The sequence below is a fragment of the Gracilinanus agilis genome, chromosome 2 (assembly GCF_016433145.1).
Source record: "Gracilinanus agilis isolate LMUSP501 chromosome 2, AgileGrace, whole genome shotgun sequence".
Taxonomy (NCBI): Eukaryota; Metazoa; Chordata; class Mammalia; order Didelphimorphia; family Didelphidae; genus Gracilinanus; species Gracilinanus agilis.
This window is the reverse complement of record NC_058131.1, coordinates 51868138-51886684: the sequence shown is the minus strand read 5'-3', so window position 1 is coordinate 51886684 and position 18547 is coordinate 51868138. Positions and strand designations below refer to the sequence as shown.

At 48.9% G+C, this 18547-nt stretch overlaps 1 protein-coding gene across 1 annotated transcript in view; it reads right to left on the bottom strand.

Moving 5' to 3' along the window:
* Positions 1-79: 79 nt before the first annotated feature.
* The window catches only part of PIEZO1 (piezo type mechanosensitive ion channel component 1), a 148801-nt gene continuing 130333 nt past the window's right edge, over positions 80-18547 (bottom strand). The window contains exons 35-52 of the mRNA XM_044659390.1: positions 17629-17801; positions 17219-17331; positions 16605-16817; positions 15370-15628; positions 14389-14577; positions 13750-14071; positions 12954-13056; positions 12113-12260; positions 9235-9449; positions 8518-8676; positions 7968-8115; positions 5471-5659; positions 2350-2442; positions 2063-2235; positions 1839-1961; positions 1679-1758; positions 1274-1454; positions 80-776 (exon numbers count right to left, since the gene is read on the bottom strand). Of these exons, the coding sequence (XP_044515325.1) occupies positions 527-776; positions 1274-1454; positions 1679-1758; positions 1839-1961; positions 2063-2235; positions 2350-2442; positions 5471-5659; positions 7968-8115; positions 8518-8676; positions 9235-9449; positions 12113-12260; positions 12954-13056; positions 13750-14071; positions 14389-14577; positions 15370-15628; positions 16605-16817; positions 17219-17331; positions 17629-17801 (3131 nt within the window). The 3' untranslated portion in view covers positions 80-526. The remainder of the gene's footprint in view (positions 777-1273; positions 1455-1678; positions 1759-1838; positions 1962-2062; positions 2236-2349; positions 2443-5470; positions 5660-7967; positions 8116-8517; positions 8677-9234; positions 9450-12112; positions 12261-12953; positions 13057-13749; positions 14072-14388; positions 14578-15369; positions 15629-16604; positions 16818-17218; positions 17332-17628; positions 17802-18547) is intronic.

The window sequence follows — 18547 nt, the reverse complement described above, 5'->3', positions numbered from 1 at the left end:
GGGGGAGGATCTGAGGTCACAGAGCCAAGGAGACAATCCCAGAGAGGTCAGGCCACAACTTGCCATTTAATTGTCCATCTGCATAAATAAATCACTTTTAATTAGAAAAATCTACAGTACGTCTGGGGAGACTCAGGCCCGTCTGCCCTTGAGCTGGGGGCCAAGACATACCCCGACCCTGGGGCTGAGTCCAGGGGCCTGCAGGACCATAAGGCCTGGAAGACTATTGCTTGGCAGGGGGGCGGGGGGCCCTCATCCCCCAGGTCCAAAGGTTAGCAGCCCTGGAGGCCCATCTGGGTGGCGCTTCCTCATGCAAGGCGCAGGCAGCATCAGCACCAGCTGCTCCCAAGGCTCAGCGGGGAGGCTGGGGCAGACCCCTGCCCAGGAAGTCTCTGAGCCTCTCCTGCATGGGGGCGAGCACGCAGCCTTTGCCAAGAGGGCACCGGGGGCCGGGGGGGCACTGGAGCCCTCCCTTTATTGGGGAGAAGACACTGTCTCGCAGCCTGAAGACACCAAGGGGCGGCTCCTAGTCCTTCTCCCGGGTCCACTTGATCATGGTCTCGGGGGAGCGGTAGAGGAAGATGAGCTTGGCGTACAGTTCCTCTTCCAGCTCTAGCTCCTGGGTCTCCCGCACCAAGAAAATGTCCTGGCACAGCTTGAGGATGCGGTCCACGCAGGGCAGCTCCTCAAACATGATGGAGTGAGAGATCTCACTGAAGAAGCCTCGCACAAACTTGCCAATCACCAGCACAATCGACACATACAGCCCCATGATTCTGTCAGGGTGCAAAATGCAGTCAGGGCCTGCTGGAGGGGACACTCCAGGGGGCCAGAGGAAAGGCAAAAATGAGGTGGGGAAAAGAGCAGGTGCCGGGCCAAAGCCCAAGCCCAGCTTCAGAGTTCTGCAGCCTTGCTGTAGTTCTTTTTTTTAAGACCCTTACTCTCTGGCTTAGAACCAATACTGGGTTTTGGAAGGGCTAGGCAAGGGTGGGGGAATGTTAAGTGACTTGCTCAGGGTCACATAGCTAGAAAGTGTCTAAGGCCAGATTTGAACCCAGGACCTTTTGTCTCTAGGCCTGGCTCTCCATCCACTGAGCCACCTAGCTGCCTGCCTCGAGTTTTGACAAAGTAGTCTACCCCCTTATCTCACATATCCCCACTCCTCAAATAAGAAAGTCTTGTTCTCAGGCCACAGAGGAGCAGAGACGGGGTCTGGGCGATGGTCTCCTCTCCTCCCCCTTCCTTACGTACCCTTAGAGGCTCTAGCACTCACCCGTATCCAGCCAGGAAGCCCAGGCTGGGGGGGCTGACCTTGTCGCTAAAGATGACCATGGGCAGGATGTTGCAGTCTGGCTGACAGTCCTGAATAGTGATCACCCACCACTCCAGGAAGCCATCTCCCATCCGATTCCTTTGCAAGGACAGGTTCACCCCCAAGTAGTCTTTTTCTTCATCTGGGGAATAGATGCAGACGTCTGAGGGAGGCATTAATCCATCCAGACCCCCAGCCCATAGAATGGGTCTCTTGGCACTGTATGGGTCTTTGGGCTCTTTCCCAAAGCACTGGCTAGATACTGGGTCCCGGGCCGGGGGCTGTGGAGATCATTAGCTAGTCCCAAGAAGGGAAATAACTATCCTGTCCCTCTTCCCTACCCAACCCACTGCTGGCCTCACTCACCTGGTTGTAGCTGCTTGACTGGGTTGGCCTCAGGACCATTGGGAGCACGGATGTATTGGGGGAAAAGGTTAGGGATGACCCTACAATGTAAGAGTGATGGAGTCAGGATGGTGCTGCCTGTCTGCCCTCTCCCCGAACTGGTGAAGGGGGTGACCCTTACACAGGCTGGTTGGAGGTCCCTTCCAGCAGGCTGGCCAGCTGCCTCCGCTCGGTACTATTGGGGGTGAGGTCCATCGTGTGTTTATCGTTGGTGTACTCCACAGTGCCTCCCTTGGCCAGGTCCCTGCAGGCATGGGAGAGAGTGAGTGCTGTGGGCAAGGCAGACAGTTCCCACCCCTACCCCCAAGTGGGCACTGCCAGTAGTCTCCTGCTAGGCTTCCAGACCTCTGAAAGTTCCAGGTGAACCGAAGGGTGATGTCAGAGGTCCCATTGTACAGTTCTTTTTTCATCTGTTCCCGGCTGGGGGGGCTGATGCGCCACAAGGCCCCCGAGCTGCCCTCAATTTGAGCTGTGACGATGTCCTCATAGCTGTATTGGCTGATGAACTGCATGGCCAGCTGCATCAGAGTGGAAGAGGTATACAGAATGAGCTGGCCAGTCCATCATCCCTCCCCTTTCCCACTTCCCCAGCCTTGCCCATGCCTCATTCACCAGCAGGCAGGACAACTTACCGGAAAAGGGTCAAATTTCTTGGTCAGCTTTTCATAGGTGTCAGGTGTGAAGGGCACAATGGACTGCTGCTGGGCACTCATGGTAAACAAGGGCTGGGGGGTGAAGTGGGGAAGGGTCGGTTCAGTCTCACAGGAATTCCCCCTGCTCTAGCTCCCCTGGTAGGATGCCATCTCTTCCCTTCAAATGCACCCCCACTCCAGTCAATTGTCTTCCCTCTTCTCAACCGAATCCCTCTTCACAAACGGGGATGATGAGAGGCTCTGTTCCCCACACCATTTCTAGAACCCTTCTCTATCACCTCAATTACATAATATTATTTATAACATCTCTCCTCACCACTTGGTGCCCCTCTCAAAACAGTGACCTCAGGACTTAGCTCATGTCTTCTTACTCCCCCATCCCAGGCAGTTTCTATTACTGCCACCATCTTGTGGTACCTCAATCCTTCCATCAATGGTCTGACCACATGGTTTCCCAGTCTCCCCCAGATCTGACAATTTCCACCCCATTTCAGCCAAGTACCATCATGGTTAGACCCTAGACCTCACTACCTCCAGGTTCCTAAATGGCGGAAATTCCAACCTTCTCTCTCTTCCATTCACACTATTGATAGCTTGGTGACAGAGTAGCTAGACTTGAACATGATGTCAGGAAGACCCGAGTTCAAATTCAACCTCGAGCTGTGTGACCCTGGGCAAAAATCACTTAACGGTTCTCAATCTCAATTTCCCCACCTATAAAACTGGGATAATAACTACCCACCTCACAGGATTAAATAAAATAACATTCTTTATAAATATTAAATCTATATCAATTGCTATTATGAAATTTCCTTGTCATCCTTGGGTTCTCTCCTTTTACCCTGTTCTCCTAGACTATTTCCTTCTCTCTTACTCCAATTTACTCAAATCTCATTGACTTCAATTACCACCTATATTCATTCAATTCAGGTGACTTTTTTTTTTTTTTAATTTTACCTTCTGTCTTAGAATTGATACGGTGGATCAGTTCCATGGCAGAAGAACAGTAAGGGCTAGGCAATGGGGGTTAAGTGACTTGCCCAGGGTCACACTGCTAGGTAGAAGTATCTGAGGCCAGATTTGAACCTAAGACCCGTGGAGACAGGTCTGGCTCTCTACTGAGTCACACAGCTGTCCTCAATTCAAATGATTCTTACATCTAAAACTCCAAATCCACAATTCCAGCTGTCTAGTGGGCATCTCCTGGATGTCTCACCAGCACTCCCAGCTTCAACATGTCCAAAACTGATCCTCCTGACTCCAACATCTCTATCAGTGGCACCATCTTTCACCTAATTTCTTATGAGATTATCTTGTATCTGCCCTTTTCCTTCATCTGCCATAACAAAATGGTGGCCAATTCCTGTTCATTACAGCTATGCGTTCTCTCTCACTTTTTCCCTTCTTTCTCTCACCCTGGCTTAAAGCCCTTTTACTGGCCTTTCATCACTCATTCATCTGGACTACTAAAAGAGCTTTGGAATACATCTTCCCATCTCCTCCCTATCCCTCAACAATCAAACCTTCAAATAAATTGCTTCTAAAGAATACCCAATGGAGCAATAGTGTCCTACAAGCCTTTTTTTTTTTTTTTTTTTAAACCTACCTTCCATCTCAGAATCAATACTATTTATTGGTTCCAGGGCAGAAGTGCAGTAAGGGCTAGGCAATGGGGGTTAAGTGACTTGCCCAGGGTCACCCAGCTAGGAAGTATCTGAGGCCAGATTTGAACCCAGGACCTCCCTTCTATGGGCTAGCTGTCCCCCTCCTATAAATCATAGAACAATTTTAAGTTCGATTTTTTGACTTTTGGGCCACCCTATAGAGAGCATGAAATGATGCAGTGCTTTCCCTACCATATCTCATTTAAGTCTCATAACCTCTCTCAGGTTGGAATTACAAGTAGGTTTTTTTTTCCCACTTGGGAACACAAGGAGGAGACTCAGAGCCCTTAGGTGACTTGCCTGTGAGATTTTTAATTTGAGGTTTTTCTGGTTCCAGACCTAGTCCTCTACCCACCTGGCTAAGCTGCCTCCATAAAACTAATTTGTTTATCGATTTAGTAAAACAAACAACAAACAATTCCATTGGTTCCTTGTTTCCTACTATCTGTGTAGAACAGACTTCTGGTGCATGCATGCATGCATGAAGGAATAAAAGTATTCACCCGAATCAGTCACAACAATCTAGTTTCTCCCATTTGACAAATGAGATCACTGAGTTCCAGAGAGCTAGCAACGGACCCGAATTCAAACATAGGAATAACGAGTTTCTAGGTAGAAGGGCTCAGGTTATTTAGTCCAGCCCCTTCATTTTTTTTTAAACCTATAATATCTATTCTAGTTGTAATTCTAAGACAGAAGGACAAAGGCAGGGCAATTAGGGTTAAGTGACTTGACTTGACCAGGGTCACCCAGCTAGGAAGTGTCTGAGGCCAGATTTCAACTCAGGACCTTCTTACTCCAGCCCTGGCACTCTATCTACTCTGCCACCTAGCTGCTCCACCAACACACTCATTTTCCAGATGAGGAAATTGAGGCTCAGCTAGAAGAAAGGACATGCCCAAGGTCATGAAGATAGTCGCAAAGGTGAGGCCAACTAGATAGCTCAGTGGATAGAGAATCAGGCCTGGAGATGAAAGATCCTGAGTTAATATCTGGCCTCAGACACTTCCTAGCTGGGTGTCCCTGGACAAGTCACTTGACTCCCATTGCCTAGCCCTTACCACTCTTCTGCCTTGGAATTGATACTTTATATAGATTCTAGGACAGAGGGTAAGAGTCTAAAAAAACAAAAACAAGAAAAAAGATAGTAGCAAAAGATTCAAACGTAGGTTTCCTGCCCCTCAATGCACATTTCTCACTACACCATCCTGCCCCATATTGCCAGCTCTGAAGGGCAACTTTCATCTATCCCTGTTCATGTCGTTCCTTATTTTGCCATTGGGGGGCCGCCAGAGGGAAGTCTGGGAAGTCTGGTTGGATCAGAGAACTCCAGGTATGATAAGCTCTGTTCTCAGGCCAACTGAGGGGTCTGGTTCCTTCTAATCTAGGAATATGCGGAGGTCAAGGATCCTTGGGGAGACCCACAGGCTTCTTACCTCATAGCCACCAAGCTTGAGCGTGACAGTGACATCGATGGGGTGATTGACCACTCCAACCACAGAACGCACCAGAGACATAAAAAGCAGTGGGAACCAGATGATGGCGATGAGGAAGAGGATGATGAGGCCCCCCATGCCGTACTTGACAATCTTCTTTTTCTTCTGCCCTTTGGGTTGTGGGTATTTCTAGAATGAGGTGGAAAATTGAGGCAAGTGAATATTCTGGACACAAAGAACCCACACCCGACGCAGGACAGAGGCCAAGGCCGACAGGCTATGATTAAGGCAAGGCAATAAGGATATGGAGGAAGATGTGGCATTTCTTGTGATTTGGTGGCATCATCGAAAACCTTAAATGATTTACCATTGTCTACCAACTGGGCGATCCAAACTCCTTAACTTGGCATTCCAGGCCTGCTCCAGCCATCCTATGTAAGCTAGGTGTTCCTGCTCAATTTGACCCCAAATTCCCTTCTTCCCAACACCAATTCCCAAATAAAGAGGGAGCTCCCATCTTCCTCATGTCTCTTATACATCAGACACATGATAGTACTTGCCATTCTCCAAACACTGCCCCCTTTGCTGTCACTGTTCCTTCTTACATGACCCTCTCCTGATATTTGCTTATCAAACATCTAGTAAGTTGGTCCAAGCATTAATAGGCCCTTTGAAGGCTTCATCACACTGGGAGAGCCTGAGATGTGCCCATCTGGGCAATTTCCCAATTCCACCGATTCTCCCAAATCAGAGCTCGAGGGCTCCCGGATCCCTGGTGAGTCTCTAGCCCAGACCAGCACTTCATGAGGGGTTCCCACCATGCTCACTTGCCTCAGGCTCAACCCATTCTCCAGACTTCACTCCCTCACTAGCAGCTTTGCCCCAAAAGGTTGCACTGTCTTCTCCCCTGGTTCTAGCTCTCCTTGAAAATTGTCTTTCTCCATTAGGATGGAAGCTGTTTAAAGGCAGGGACTCCCCTCCCTATCCATCTGCCTCATTTGTTTTATCTACTCATCTACCTGCCATTCTGTCAGGGCAGCTAGGTGGTGCCATACTGCACAGAGCACCAGACCTAGAGTCAGGAAGACTCATCTTCCTGAGTTCAAATCAAATCAAAAGCATCAAAAAACGTAATAGCTTGGTGATTCTGGGCAAGTCACTTCACCCTGTTTGCCTCAGTTTCCTCATCTGTAAAATGAACTGGAGAAGAAAATGCAAGCACTCCAGAATCTCTGTCAAGAAAACTCCAAAAAGGGTCACAGAGTCAGTCATGACTGAACAACAAAAATTATTCCATCTACTATTCCATTGTTCTATCATCCTACTGACCTACCCACTGAGGTAGCTACAGTGCTGAGCCTGGAATCAAGACAATCTGAGTATAAATTGGCCTTATTTACTAAATTATGTGACCCCGGCCAAGTCATTTAACTGTTGTTTGCCTCAGTCTCCTCAAATGTAAAATGGAGATGATAATACTTACCTCCCAGCATTATTGTTGTGAGCATCAGACAAGATATTTTTAAAGCCCTTAGTACAGTACCTGATATGTATAAATGTTTATTCCTTTCTTCCCCTTTACTGGGCCACAATGCCTGGGCACATAGTAGGCACTATATAAATGCTTATTCTCTTCCTTCTCCACTATTGGACTATCTAGAAAACTTGCTTAGTAGGTAACAAACTTACTTCCATCTGAAATGATTTACTTGCCCATTCCTTCAGTCTTATGGCTGAGATCCAGCTCCCTTCTGATGACAAAGCCTCCTTGGCCACACTTTCTAGCACTGGTTATACTCTCACTCATTGCCAGCACTAGTAGAGGTGGAGGAGATAGAACATCGCTGGCTCCCAACGGACACTTCCAGGCTCCCCTCTCTATCACCATCACTTAGTAACTTCTCCTAAAAGTTTCACTCAATCTACATCTACCACTCAAGTCAAAAACTGGCTAGCTTTTGTCTAATGACTTCTACGATACTCTTTCTTTTTCCCTCAGTGAGTTCAATGCTTGGCTTTCTCTCCTTATCAACTCTTGCCCTCACTCAGTCAGTTGTTGTTCTGTCATTTTTCAGTTCTGCCTTAGTTTTGGTGACCCCCTTTTACAAATTTTCTTGGCAAAGATACTGGAGTAGTTAGCCATTTCTTTCTCCAGCTCATTTTACAGATGAAGAAACTGAAGAAAACAGGGTTAAATACTTGTCCAAGGTCACACAACTAGTGAGCATCTGAGGCTGGACTTGAACTTGGGTCTTCCTGACTGTGTGCTGGGTGCTCTATACTCTCTATCTTCTATCCAGCACCACCTGGTTATCATCATACTAAGAAACTTTTTGATATTTCCTCAAATATCCTTAGCTATCTCCACCTATCTTATCTGTCTGTCCATCCACCCATCCATCCATCATTCTGTCTTTTTCCTTCTCTCTCCCTCCCTCCCTCCCTTTCTTCTCCTTCCTTCCACTAATCCCACATAGGCTTAGGGGCTCATTGCTACCTTCTCAGTCTCTCGGCTGCATTTGATAATGAAGATGTTGGCATAGATATCCTCCACACACATCCAGTTGGACAGGGATAACGTAGTGTCTGTCCACACCCAGTCCATCACAGCCCGCAGCTCTACCAAGAATGGCACCAGCCGGAATCTGCTCCCAGACAGAAGGATTCATGTGTCAACCCCTGACCCTGTCTCCTCCCCAGGACCTCTGCCCCCTAGCAGGAAGAGGAAGGAAATCCTGGTTGAGTCTAGGATCTAGACCCTCTGACTGGGATCACTTCTTGTCTCTGGGCCTCAGTTTCTTCATCTGTAAAATGGGGAGGGCTTCGTCTTGATGATCCCTGAGGGCCCCTTCAGGGTCAACTTCCCATGGTGTTCTACATTTGGGTTGTCAGGGGAAAAAGCTAGATCCTATTGATGAGAGGTTGTACCTTCTAATTCTATAACTGGAGAGTGGGATTAGGATATAGATGGCCCCATTGGGTAAAGTTAACTTGGAGTACCTGGAAGTAACTGCTCTAGAACTGAAGGGATAAGACCTGGAGCTCACCCCTGGAACAGGAAGAGGTTGAGGTGGTTGTATTTCTTAGTGAGGAAGTTGCCCAGAATGCGGGTGGGATACCCACAACGTATCTGGTATGCTGATAGGGCAAAGTAGATGCACTTTACAAAGTACCACAGCTGGGCCACAGCATTCTGGCTGAACATCCTGCAGAGGGAGGAAAGTGGTACCCCAAACTCAAATCCCTGGCTCCATGAGTTTAGCCGCAAAAGGGAGAAGAGATAAGGAACAACAGCTAATAGAGACGGGAGGAGCAATCCTCATGGAGGATGCCTCAAGTTATCTCTTGTTACACAGCTATCGGGACTTGCTCCTTATCATTTTAGGCAACCCGGACTCGGATTTCAGCCATAGAAGACCCCCAAATCTTCTAATTAATAGAGCTGGAACTTTGGGATCCAAATCAGCCACTGATTCCTTCCTTAGTCTCCCATTGTCTGCAGCCACATTGACATCGGCCCCCATTGGCCAAGAACCTCCGAGTAAGCCCTTCTGTCCAGATCTCCTCTGTACACTCCATCGAAGGCGCGGACCCCTGGTCTGTGGGTGTCTGTGGGTGTGCCTTGGAGGAGGATTAGTCGGCCCTCCAGCCCCACTCCCACCTGCTTCCATGTCTAAAGCCTATCTAGTGGTCATGGAATGTGCCCCAACCCAACCTTTCCCAAGGCAGGGTCACCACACCCCCACCTCCCACCCTGTGCCAACCTTTCTGTGACAGCAGGTAGGATAAAGAACATCCAGAGATGGATCCCAAATACAAGGATGACCTGGAAGATGAGCTTTCCCAACACCGTCTTACGCAGGTACAGGGCCCGGTCAATGACCATAGTGGCAAACTGGATGAGCAACATGACGAGGAAGGCCTCGGGCACCTGGTCATCCGACAGCGAGGACGTGATGTCTGTGGCAGCTGAGTGTTTCTGGGAGGAGGAGGAAGGTATTGGCGTCTTAAGAAGGCTTTTGAGAGCACAGAGCCATCCCTCTCCTCTTAACAGACAAGGAAACCAAGTCACAGAGAAGGAAAGTGACTTCTCTAAAGTCATGGAGACAACTAGTCATGACGTAGATTGGCGAAGGGAATGGCAAACCATTCCTTTGCCAAGAAATCCTCAAATGGGCTCCTGAAGAGTTGGACTGACCCCATTGGAGTGAGTCTAGAACCCAGGTCTCTTGATTCCTAGTCCAGTGTTTTTTATGATCTAGAAAATGGGCAATATGTCCCTGATATTCAATGTATCAATGTATTCAATGTATACAATGTCTTGTATAGTTCTAGTCTTTTCCTCTCAATCAGCCAAAAGCATTTAGTGACCTCTTGCTTTGTACCCAATAATATACGCTGGAGAAAAGAATCATAGGACTATGGAATTTCAGAGCAAGAAAAAGGAAGAGCAGAAAGAGGATTAGAGTCAGGAGAGACCCGAATTCAAATTCTGATTCTGACCATGGGTAAATCATGAATCTTTCTTGAACCTCTGTTTCCTCATCTGTAAAACTGAGATAATCTTTGTTGTATAGAGGTAACTGGTGGCACGGTGGTTATAATGCTAGACTGAAAGACCCAAATTCCAATCCTGTCTCACATATTTACTTGCCATGAGACCCTGGGCAAGTCACTTAACCTTTGTTTGCCTCCGTTTCCTCATCTGTAAAATGGAGATAACAATAAGACTATCTCCTAAGATCACTGTGGGGACTGAATGATTTAAGTACTGTATAAATTACACATATATATTGCTATATATATAAAATATGTAAAAAGCTATATTTTCATTAGCTATTATTTAGATGTTGGGAATAGAAGGAAAGGTGGAAGGCAGGGCTTGTGTTTCATTTTTGTCTTTGTCTCGTCATATTTTAGCCCTATACTTCACACCCGGTAGTATTACTTTAACAATTTCAAAGCACAGTCCATGGATTGTTCTCTCTCCTAAACATCCATACCAACCATGCAAAGCAGGCTCTCTGAGTCTTGTTATATCCATTTTGCAGTGAGAAAACTAAGGCTCCTGAGAGGCAGGTAGCTATTGGAAAAGGATTTGAACCCAGGTGCTTCTGCCTCCAAGTCTAATGCTCTATCCACCATGTCGATCGGGGACCCAGGGAGAAATGATATATTTGTCCAAAGTCACACTTAAGTCCCTGAGTTTAAAGAGCTTATAGTTTGATTATGGAAGTAAGTCAAATATCTTAAACAACCGAAGAAAATTAGACAGACATTAGATGAGGAAGTGCCTTACACACAGTAGGTGCTCAATGATGTATCAGTAAGGGAAGAAGGTCTAGATTATGGGCTAAAGACATTAAGGGCTAGATGAGGGAGAACCAGTATGGGCTGAGGAGAAGCCCTCTGCCCTGGGCTCTGTACACCTCTGTGCTACCTCCCAAGGTAGGCATTTATCTGAGAGGCAGCAGCTTGGTGTCGTCGCTAGCCAGCTGGACCTTTGGATCAGACCCTAGAAGGCCATCTCCATCCCTTCTGGCACTCCTCCCTGGAGCAGACAGGGCTGTATTGATTGGTGGTAACCCACGGTAGCCAGAGGCCCCAGATTTTGTCTACCAGGACAGCAGGGCCTCCCTGGAGCAGGTATCTTTGCTCCTTCTTCCATATACATCTCACTTCTGCTCTTGATTGATCAATCGATTCCCCCCCCCCCCCCATAATCACCAAAAAATTTATAGGAGCACTTTATGTAGCAGAAAATCATAAGAAACAAAGTAACGTCCATTAAACTGAGTAATGGCTAAACACTGTGGTATGACAATGACTCTGAGGAACACAGAGAAGCATGAGAAGACTTACATGAACTGATGCAAATGTTATTGCTATTGGGAAAGACGAGCCAATTCACTGCCCTTTGGCTCCTTCCACCATCTTGTGACTCAGACCAAAATGGCCTTCTCCAGCCCCAATTTTGATTGTCTCCCTTTGTAAGCCCCTTGTGAGGAAGGAACTGCCTCACATTTGAATCCTCAGAGCTTAGCACACTGCAAGGCATAGTGCACGCTTGTTTATCCATTCATTCATTCAAGGATGCATTCATTAATTCATCGAGTACTGAGTTAGAAGATGGTTTGAGCCCCAGCTTTGCCACTGCTTAGCTGTGTGGTGAGGGAAAATAACCACTCTGAACCTCAGTTCCTTCATATGCAAAATGGGGACAAGCCTTTTTATCCCCTATTTTTTCATAGTTAAAATGCAGAAAGTCCTTTGTAACCTGACAAGCACGAGCTAGCTTCCTATTAGAGCAGGTACCCCCAACATACTTGACTTGACTGAGTTTTGGTGGGGAGATGGAGAGGAAACAAGATGGCGGCCTGGGTGGGAGAGAATGTCCTTGGGGCATCTGGTCATGAGAATACTGCACTGGGCAGTTTCTCTCCTCTACCAGACTGGGTAGGACCTTATGTCCCTCTTTCTAACATTCTCTACACCAGTGAGCACAAACAGGGCATGGGAGAAAAACTAAAATATTGAGAGGATTTTATGATCAAAGCCGATGAGACCTTAGATTTTCTCTGGTTCATCGATTAATGACTGGTTGAATGATTCCTAGGAGTGGAAGGAGAGGGCATTTCTTACCCCAAAGGCCCAAAAGCCAAAGACGATGATGATGAAATCAACCACATCCGCCAGGAACATGAGGGCATAGACATCGGTGGCTGCTCGGTACTGGGTATGCAGGATGTCCCAGAAGAAGCAACGTATGGGCTGGTATATGTTCTGCACTCTGTTGGGGATGGGTGGCACCTCAGGACCTGGGAACCAGGCCTCTAGGGTACCCCCTTTTCCCTATCACTACAAAAGCACCAGCCCCTGCCTAACCAAGACACAATTTCCAGTCTCCATTCCTTTGCACTGGCAGTGTCCTCCATGCCTGGAAGCACTTACCTCTTCTTCATTTGTCTGCTTCCTACAAGACTAAGCTCAAATTCTACCTTCTGCAGGTCTTCCCTGCATGTACCCATCCCCTTTTCCTCCCCTCCCTGCTTCCTCTCTCAGTGTTTTCCATTTACTCTGTATATATCCTGTTTTTATCTAAATATTCATGGGTAATTCTCTCCCTTTAGAATATAAGCTCTGGAGGGCAGGGATGGTGTTTTATTTAGTTAGCCTTTCACAAAAGCTTGTTAATTAGCTCATGAGGGGATCATTAGGCTGGGGACTTTTGGTTGGGAGCTCCCTGGAGTTCTCCCCTGAGAATGTCAGGACTGGCAGGAGAAGGACCTCAAAGGACGAGGCACAGGAGAGAGACAGGATGCTGGTGGTGGGGTTCTTAAGCCCCCGTCAGCCCCAGTCACCTCATCCCTCCCAGCCCAAGCAGTCCCTCCGCACCGCCCTCTCCAAGCCCTGAAATGATGGTGTTTGGTAGCTCCAGCCTGGCTCTGCGCAGGGTCCAGGGTCCAAAGCTGGGGGTACGTACAGCGTCTTGCAGAAGCGCCTGATTTTGAGTCCTGTGGCCTTCATCTTCTCCCGGGGATGGCTCGTCCTCTTCTCTTTTTTTCCTTTGGGCTCTTCTTCTTCCTCTGCAAGGCAGGAAGGCTTGTCAGAAGAGGTCAGGCCTGGGGTCAGGGGGCCATTTGCTGGCCTGGGGCGTCTTTTGGCCAGGGGACAGACCTTTGGGTGCTTACCTATCACAGGTTCCTCTGGCTACTTGGGATCCCGGGGGCTAAGGGGAGAGGGCATCCTGCCCTCCTGCTGGAAGATCCCTAGCCCCATCCCACCATGCTCTTGGGGCATCTGGTCATAAGAACACTGCACTGGGCAGTTTCTCTACTCAACTAGCCTGGGCAGGGCCACATCTCCCCCTTTTCTCCCTGCAGTTGGGAGGACCTAGGTTCAAATCTGACCTCAGACACCTCCTAGTTGTAGGACCCTGGGTAAGTCACTTAACCCAGCTTGCTAGCTCTTGCCCATCTTAGAGTTGTTACTAAGAAATTAAGGGTAAAAAAAAAAAGACATTATTGTGAGAAGGAATCTTTTAGGTTTCACCAGATTGTCCAAGGGCTCCACGACTAAAACATATTTAGGAACCCATGATCTAGTCTAACCTACTCATTTTAAAAGAAGACACTGAGGCCAGAGAGCCTAGCCAAGAGTCGGCATCCAAAGCCGGGAGGCTTTAATGCGATAGGAAATGGGCTGGTGCTTGGAAGGACGGGAGGACGCTCCTGGGGATGTTGGGGGACAAACGCCAAGAGTAACTGCTATGGCGGTACCGATGGCTCCTGGCGCCGCCCGCTCTTTGGCCTTCTTCTTCCTTCTAAACCGAAGGCTGAGCCGTCTTGTGTCCTTGGGCTCTTCGGCCTGAGCCGGGGCCCCGTCCTGCCTCCCGTTACCGTCCCCGTCCTCGGCCTGGATCTCATCTTCAACTTGAAGTCCGTCCTGAGCCCCGGGATGACCCCGGACCTCCGCTCCCACCTCGTCCTGAGGCAGCAGCTCTGGCTCAGCCTTTTCTTCTGGTACCGCCTTGTCTCGGTCCTCTGCCTGGTCCTGCTCCTTGGTAAACGTGTCCCCTTCATGGTCCCACAGACCGTAGCACTGAAAAGGGAAATGGGGAGGGAGCCGGTGAGCCCCGGCATCTCCTTGGACAACGGCTAAGGGAGATAAAAGCCACGAGCTCCTGGAGGCTGGGCCAGGGGCCCTCGAAGCAACCTCTGACCTCTACACTTGAGCTTCTAGACCCGAGGCCATCAACTGACCACCTGGTCAAGGCCTGCCCCACCTGGTCAGCGACCTCCGACCTCGAGACTCTTCTTGAAGTAGAGGTGAAAGAGAAACCAAGATGGAGGGTCCTGCCTGCTTGCCCCTTCCCCACAGCCTTGATCCTTCAGCCGGACCCCAGAAGCAAGGCTCACCAGCAGCAGGGAGCGATGGAAGAACAGGGCCAGGAGCTGGACCAGGTCATACTTGATATACGTGTCAGACTTCTCCAGGCCCAAAATTCTTGGTGCAAAGTAGGGTTTGTTCTCGTAGCGCCGCAGCACTGAGGAACTATTCCAGGGGAAGAAGCCAAACTGGAACAGGTACTTGATCACCACCATCACCTGCCCAGGAGAGGAGAGGGAGCTCCAGGCACTGCGGCCACCACCATCACTGCCCTTGAGGTGGGGGCTGCCAAGAACTGACTGACCACCTCTCCTTCCTAGTCCTACTCAGTCCCACCATCTGACTTAGCTCCCCAATCTGTACCACGAGAGATGTGGACCAGCCAGTCTCTCTAAGGTCCTTTTAGCTCCAACGTTCTGGGTCCTAACTAAGGGCTCCTTCCAGCTCTGACATTCTGGGTCCTAACTAAGGGCTCCTTCCAGCTCTGACATTCTGGGTCCTAACTAAGGCTCCTTTTAGCTCTGAAGTTCTAGGATCTAACATGCTAACTTCTAGATCCCTCTTAGTTCTTCACATACTATGTTTTAAAGTTCCACTCAATTCTGAGATTCTAGATTCTAAGGCCCCTTTTGGCTCTGCTATTCTGTATTCCAGGGCCAATCCGAGCTCAGTCATTCATAATTCTAAGATCTTTATCAGTTATGACATTCTAGGTTCTAAGGCTCCTTCCTACTCTGACATTCTCTGTTCTAAGGTCTCCCAACTCTAACATTCTCTGTTCTAAGAGCTCTCTTAGCTCTAGTTCTAGGCTCTAACACTCTAAGTTCTAGGTCCCTCTCAGCTCTTGAAAGATCCTGCCCAGCTCTGACAATTCTGTTTCCTAAGATTGTTTCTGTCCCAACTCTGATATTCTCTATTTTAAGACCACCCAACTCAGATATTCTATGTTCTAAGGTCCACCTTAATTCTGACATTCTTTGGCTCTGAATCCAAAGGGCAAGCCCACTCACTTCAGTGAAGATGATGGCTGTCATCCAGAAGCGCTTGCTGGGCCGGGGAATGGACAGCATGGCCCAGAGGAACACTAGCACAGGCAGCACTAGAGAGGCGGCAGAGGCTGTGACCATGTTGTTGAGAATGATGATGAAGTAACAGACCAGCTCTGAGTGGGCCGCCACAAAGAGGTAGAGGGCCTGCAGCAGCCTCAGGGTCCGGCCCTGGTTCCTATAAAAGCTCTCAGATGCCTCCAGCTCCTCAAACCTGAATCGCCTGTGGAAGGAGAAATTGGAGAAGACGGCAAAGGTGTCTCCATTGCCCTAGTCCCAAGCAGGCCCCCAGCCATCCAGCCCAGTCATCCTAGTCACAGGTGCCCAGGGTGAGGAGGGTGGGCAAGGCTGGATCCCAAGGGTCTTCACCATCTCCCTGATGCAGACTTCTTTCTGGACACCCTGGGCTGGGACCCTCCCCCTTCCTCATGTTTTACTTGGCATTCCCTTATCCGGGATTCCCATACTCTAGTATGGTATGATGGAAATAGCAATGGCTTTAGAGTCATAGGACCTGGGTTCAAATCCCATTTGGGCCTCAGTTTCCTTCTCTATAAAAGGACAGGGTCAGACTAGGGGGCTTCTAAAGTCCCTTCTAACTCTTGCATGATCCAAGAGAGACAAGCAGTTCAGCCCTCTAGAGAGGGGACAGCAAATGAAAAAAGGGCTAGATTTGTTTTGCTTCTCCTCATTAGGTAAGTTTATGAGCAATGGGTAGAATCTAGAGAGGGAGATTTCACCTAGATATAAGAAAAATACTTCTTAACAATTATAGCTGCATGGGGCAGCTAGGTGGCTTAGTGGAGAAAGGCCTGGGGATGGGAGATCCTGGGTTCAAATCTGACCTCAGACACTTCCCAGCTCTTTGACCCTGTGCAAATCACTTAACTCTCGTTGCCTAGCCTTTTCGGCTCTTCTACCTCAAAACCAATATTTAGTACTGATTCTAAGATGGAAGGGAAGGGTTTAGAAAGCAACAATTACAGTTTCACAAAAGTAGGATGGGAGCCTTCAGGAGGAAATGAGTTCTCTGTCCCTTGAAGCTTCCAGACAGAATCTGGATGACCCATTGTCAGATTCATTGTAGAGAAGACTCCTTCTTAGGTGGATTTAGGTAGGACTGATGACCCCTGTGTTCCCCCCGACTCCAAGACTCTGAATGTTCATGGTTATAAGCAGAGGATGGGGCAAGGGAGTACCTGTTAAGAAGTAGTTCACTTGCTGTCCTAGTCCGGATACTTGGGTGGGCCAGGAGCTCCTGGGAGCCCCGGATTAAATCTCCATCATCAGGGGTGTCTAGGCCCCCAAGGAGCTCCTCACTGTTGCTCTGAGTGTTATAGCCTGTGGTCAGGGGGCTCGTGGCTCCTGTGTATTCAGTCGCACTGCTGAGTACCTCCTCTGCCCCACACCCACTGTGAGGCAGGGGAGAGACAGTGTCAGAGGGGGAGCTTGGGGGACCTTCATTCTACCATATACCCTTGTACAACCCCAAGGGACTTTGGGAAAGGGTCATGAGGTTGGGGAGAAAGTTGGGTTTGCACCAATGCCCCTTGGTGGTTGGGACCAGAGGAAGAGGGACAGATGTCAGGGTGGGAATTGGGAATGTGGTTACTATTTTAGTAGGGACCAGAGCAATGACAATAGCAGCTTTGAGGACTAGAAGGCCAAGAAAGGGTGTGTGTGTGTGTGTGTGTGTGTGTGTGTGTATGTGTATGTGTAAGGGGGGGGGGGAAGAATCAGTCTAAGAACCCCACCTCCCTCCCAAGTAACTCAGGCCCTTCCTTCCCACCCAATAGGCCCCCTATGCACCTGCCTTGAAGCCGTGCTGCTCTGGAAGTCTCTAGTGGAAGGGCCTTGCAGTCCGAGCTCTTCTTCCTCCTCCTTTAGGTATAGTCCATCCAACACTCCCCGCTGAACTTCACCTCCCTGTGGGGGAAGCCTTCGGGTGTCAGGCAGGGCAGCTGGGACCCCCTCAGGCCCAAGGCCCTGGATCCTTTGTCCCCTCATCTCAGCCCACTTCCCTACACTTCCTCCACTGAAATAGCCCAGGGCAGGCCTATGCTTTTTTAATTAATTCACTCAACAAGCATCATTTAGCACTTACTGTCTAAGAAAGGTGGAGGAGGAGGTAACCTGCCCAAGCTAGGTGAGCAGTGCCTAGGAAAGGCTTCCCCTTCTTGGCCCACCCGCCATCTTTGCTCCCTTGCTTTCTCTTCCCAGCACCTTGAGCAGCTCCTGAGTGAGGACATAGCGTTCAGCCCGGAGCACAGTGGATATGGTCGTATGGTGTCGGGTGAAGGTATTGAGCCACTGGGTCAGTCCATCCACCCCTGCCTGGCCCAGCACCCACAGGAAGTGCAGGATGTTCAGGAGACGTTGCATCACATTGTTTCTGCCTGTGGGGAAGGGAGCCAGAGGGCTGAGCTGTCTGCGATAGAGGGGCAGCCCCTTCCCACCCACTTCCCTACACTGTCCACTCCCCAAAGTTGGGGGGGGGCAAAAGGAGGTACTCATAGAGCCAAGGACCCTAGAACCAGGGATGGAAGGGACCTAGAGGACATCTAGTTCAGTCCTCTCATCTTACAGATAAGTAAACTGAGTCACAGGGAAATTAAATGATTTTTCCAAAATGACACAGGCAATAAATCCCATTGGCAGGATTTGATCCCAGGTCCTCTGACTTCACAGTTTCTCTTTTTCCTGTATAGTGCTACAGTTGTTTTTTTTAAACCTTTACCTTTTATCTTAGAATCAAAACTATGTATTGCTTCAAAGGGAAAAGAGCAGCAAGGGCTAGGCAATGGGGGTTAAGTGATAGCTAGGAAGTGTTCGAACCTAGATTTGAACCCAGGACCTCCCATATCTAGGCCTGGTTTTTAATCTACTGAGCTACCCCCTGTGCTATAATTTTTTAAGGCAACTTAAGACTCAATCCTAATTTGGCCCCATTTCTCATTCCCAGATGGTGAAACTTGGGCTGGAAGACCTAGAGCAGGGAACCTTAGGGGTGTGGGTGGCACACACGGTCACAGACTGCTCTGAGGTAGCACATTCCTGCTCTTCAGTATGGAGGAAATTGCTCATGAGCCCTCAACTTCTTGGTGAAAACTGGGTGCCAACTAGAGGGGGGTGCGGTCCTGGG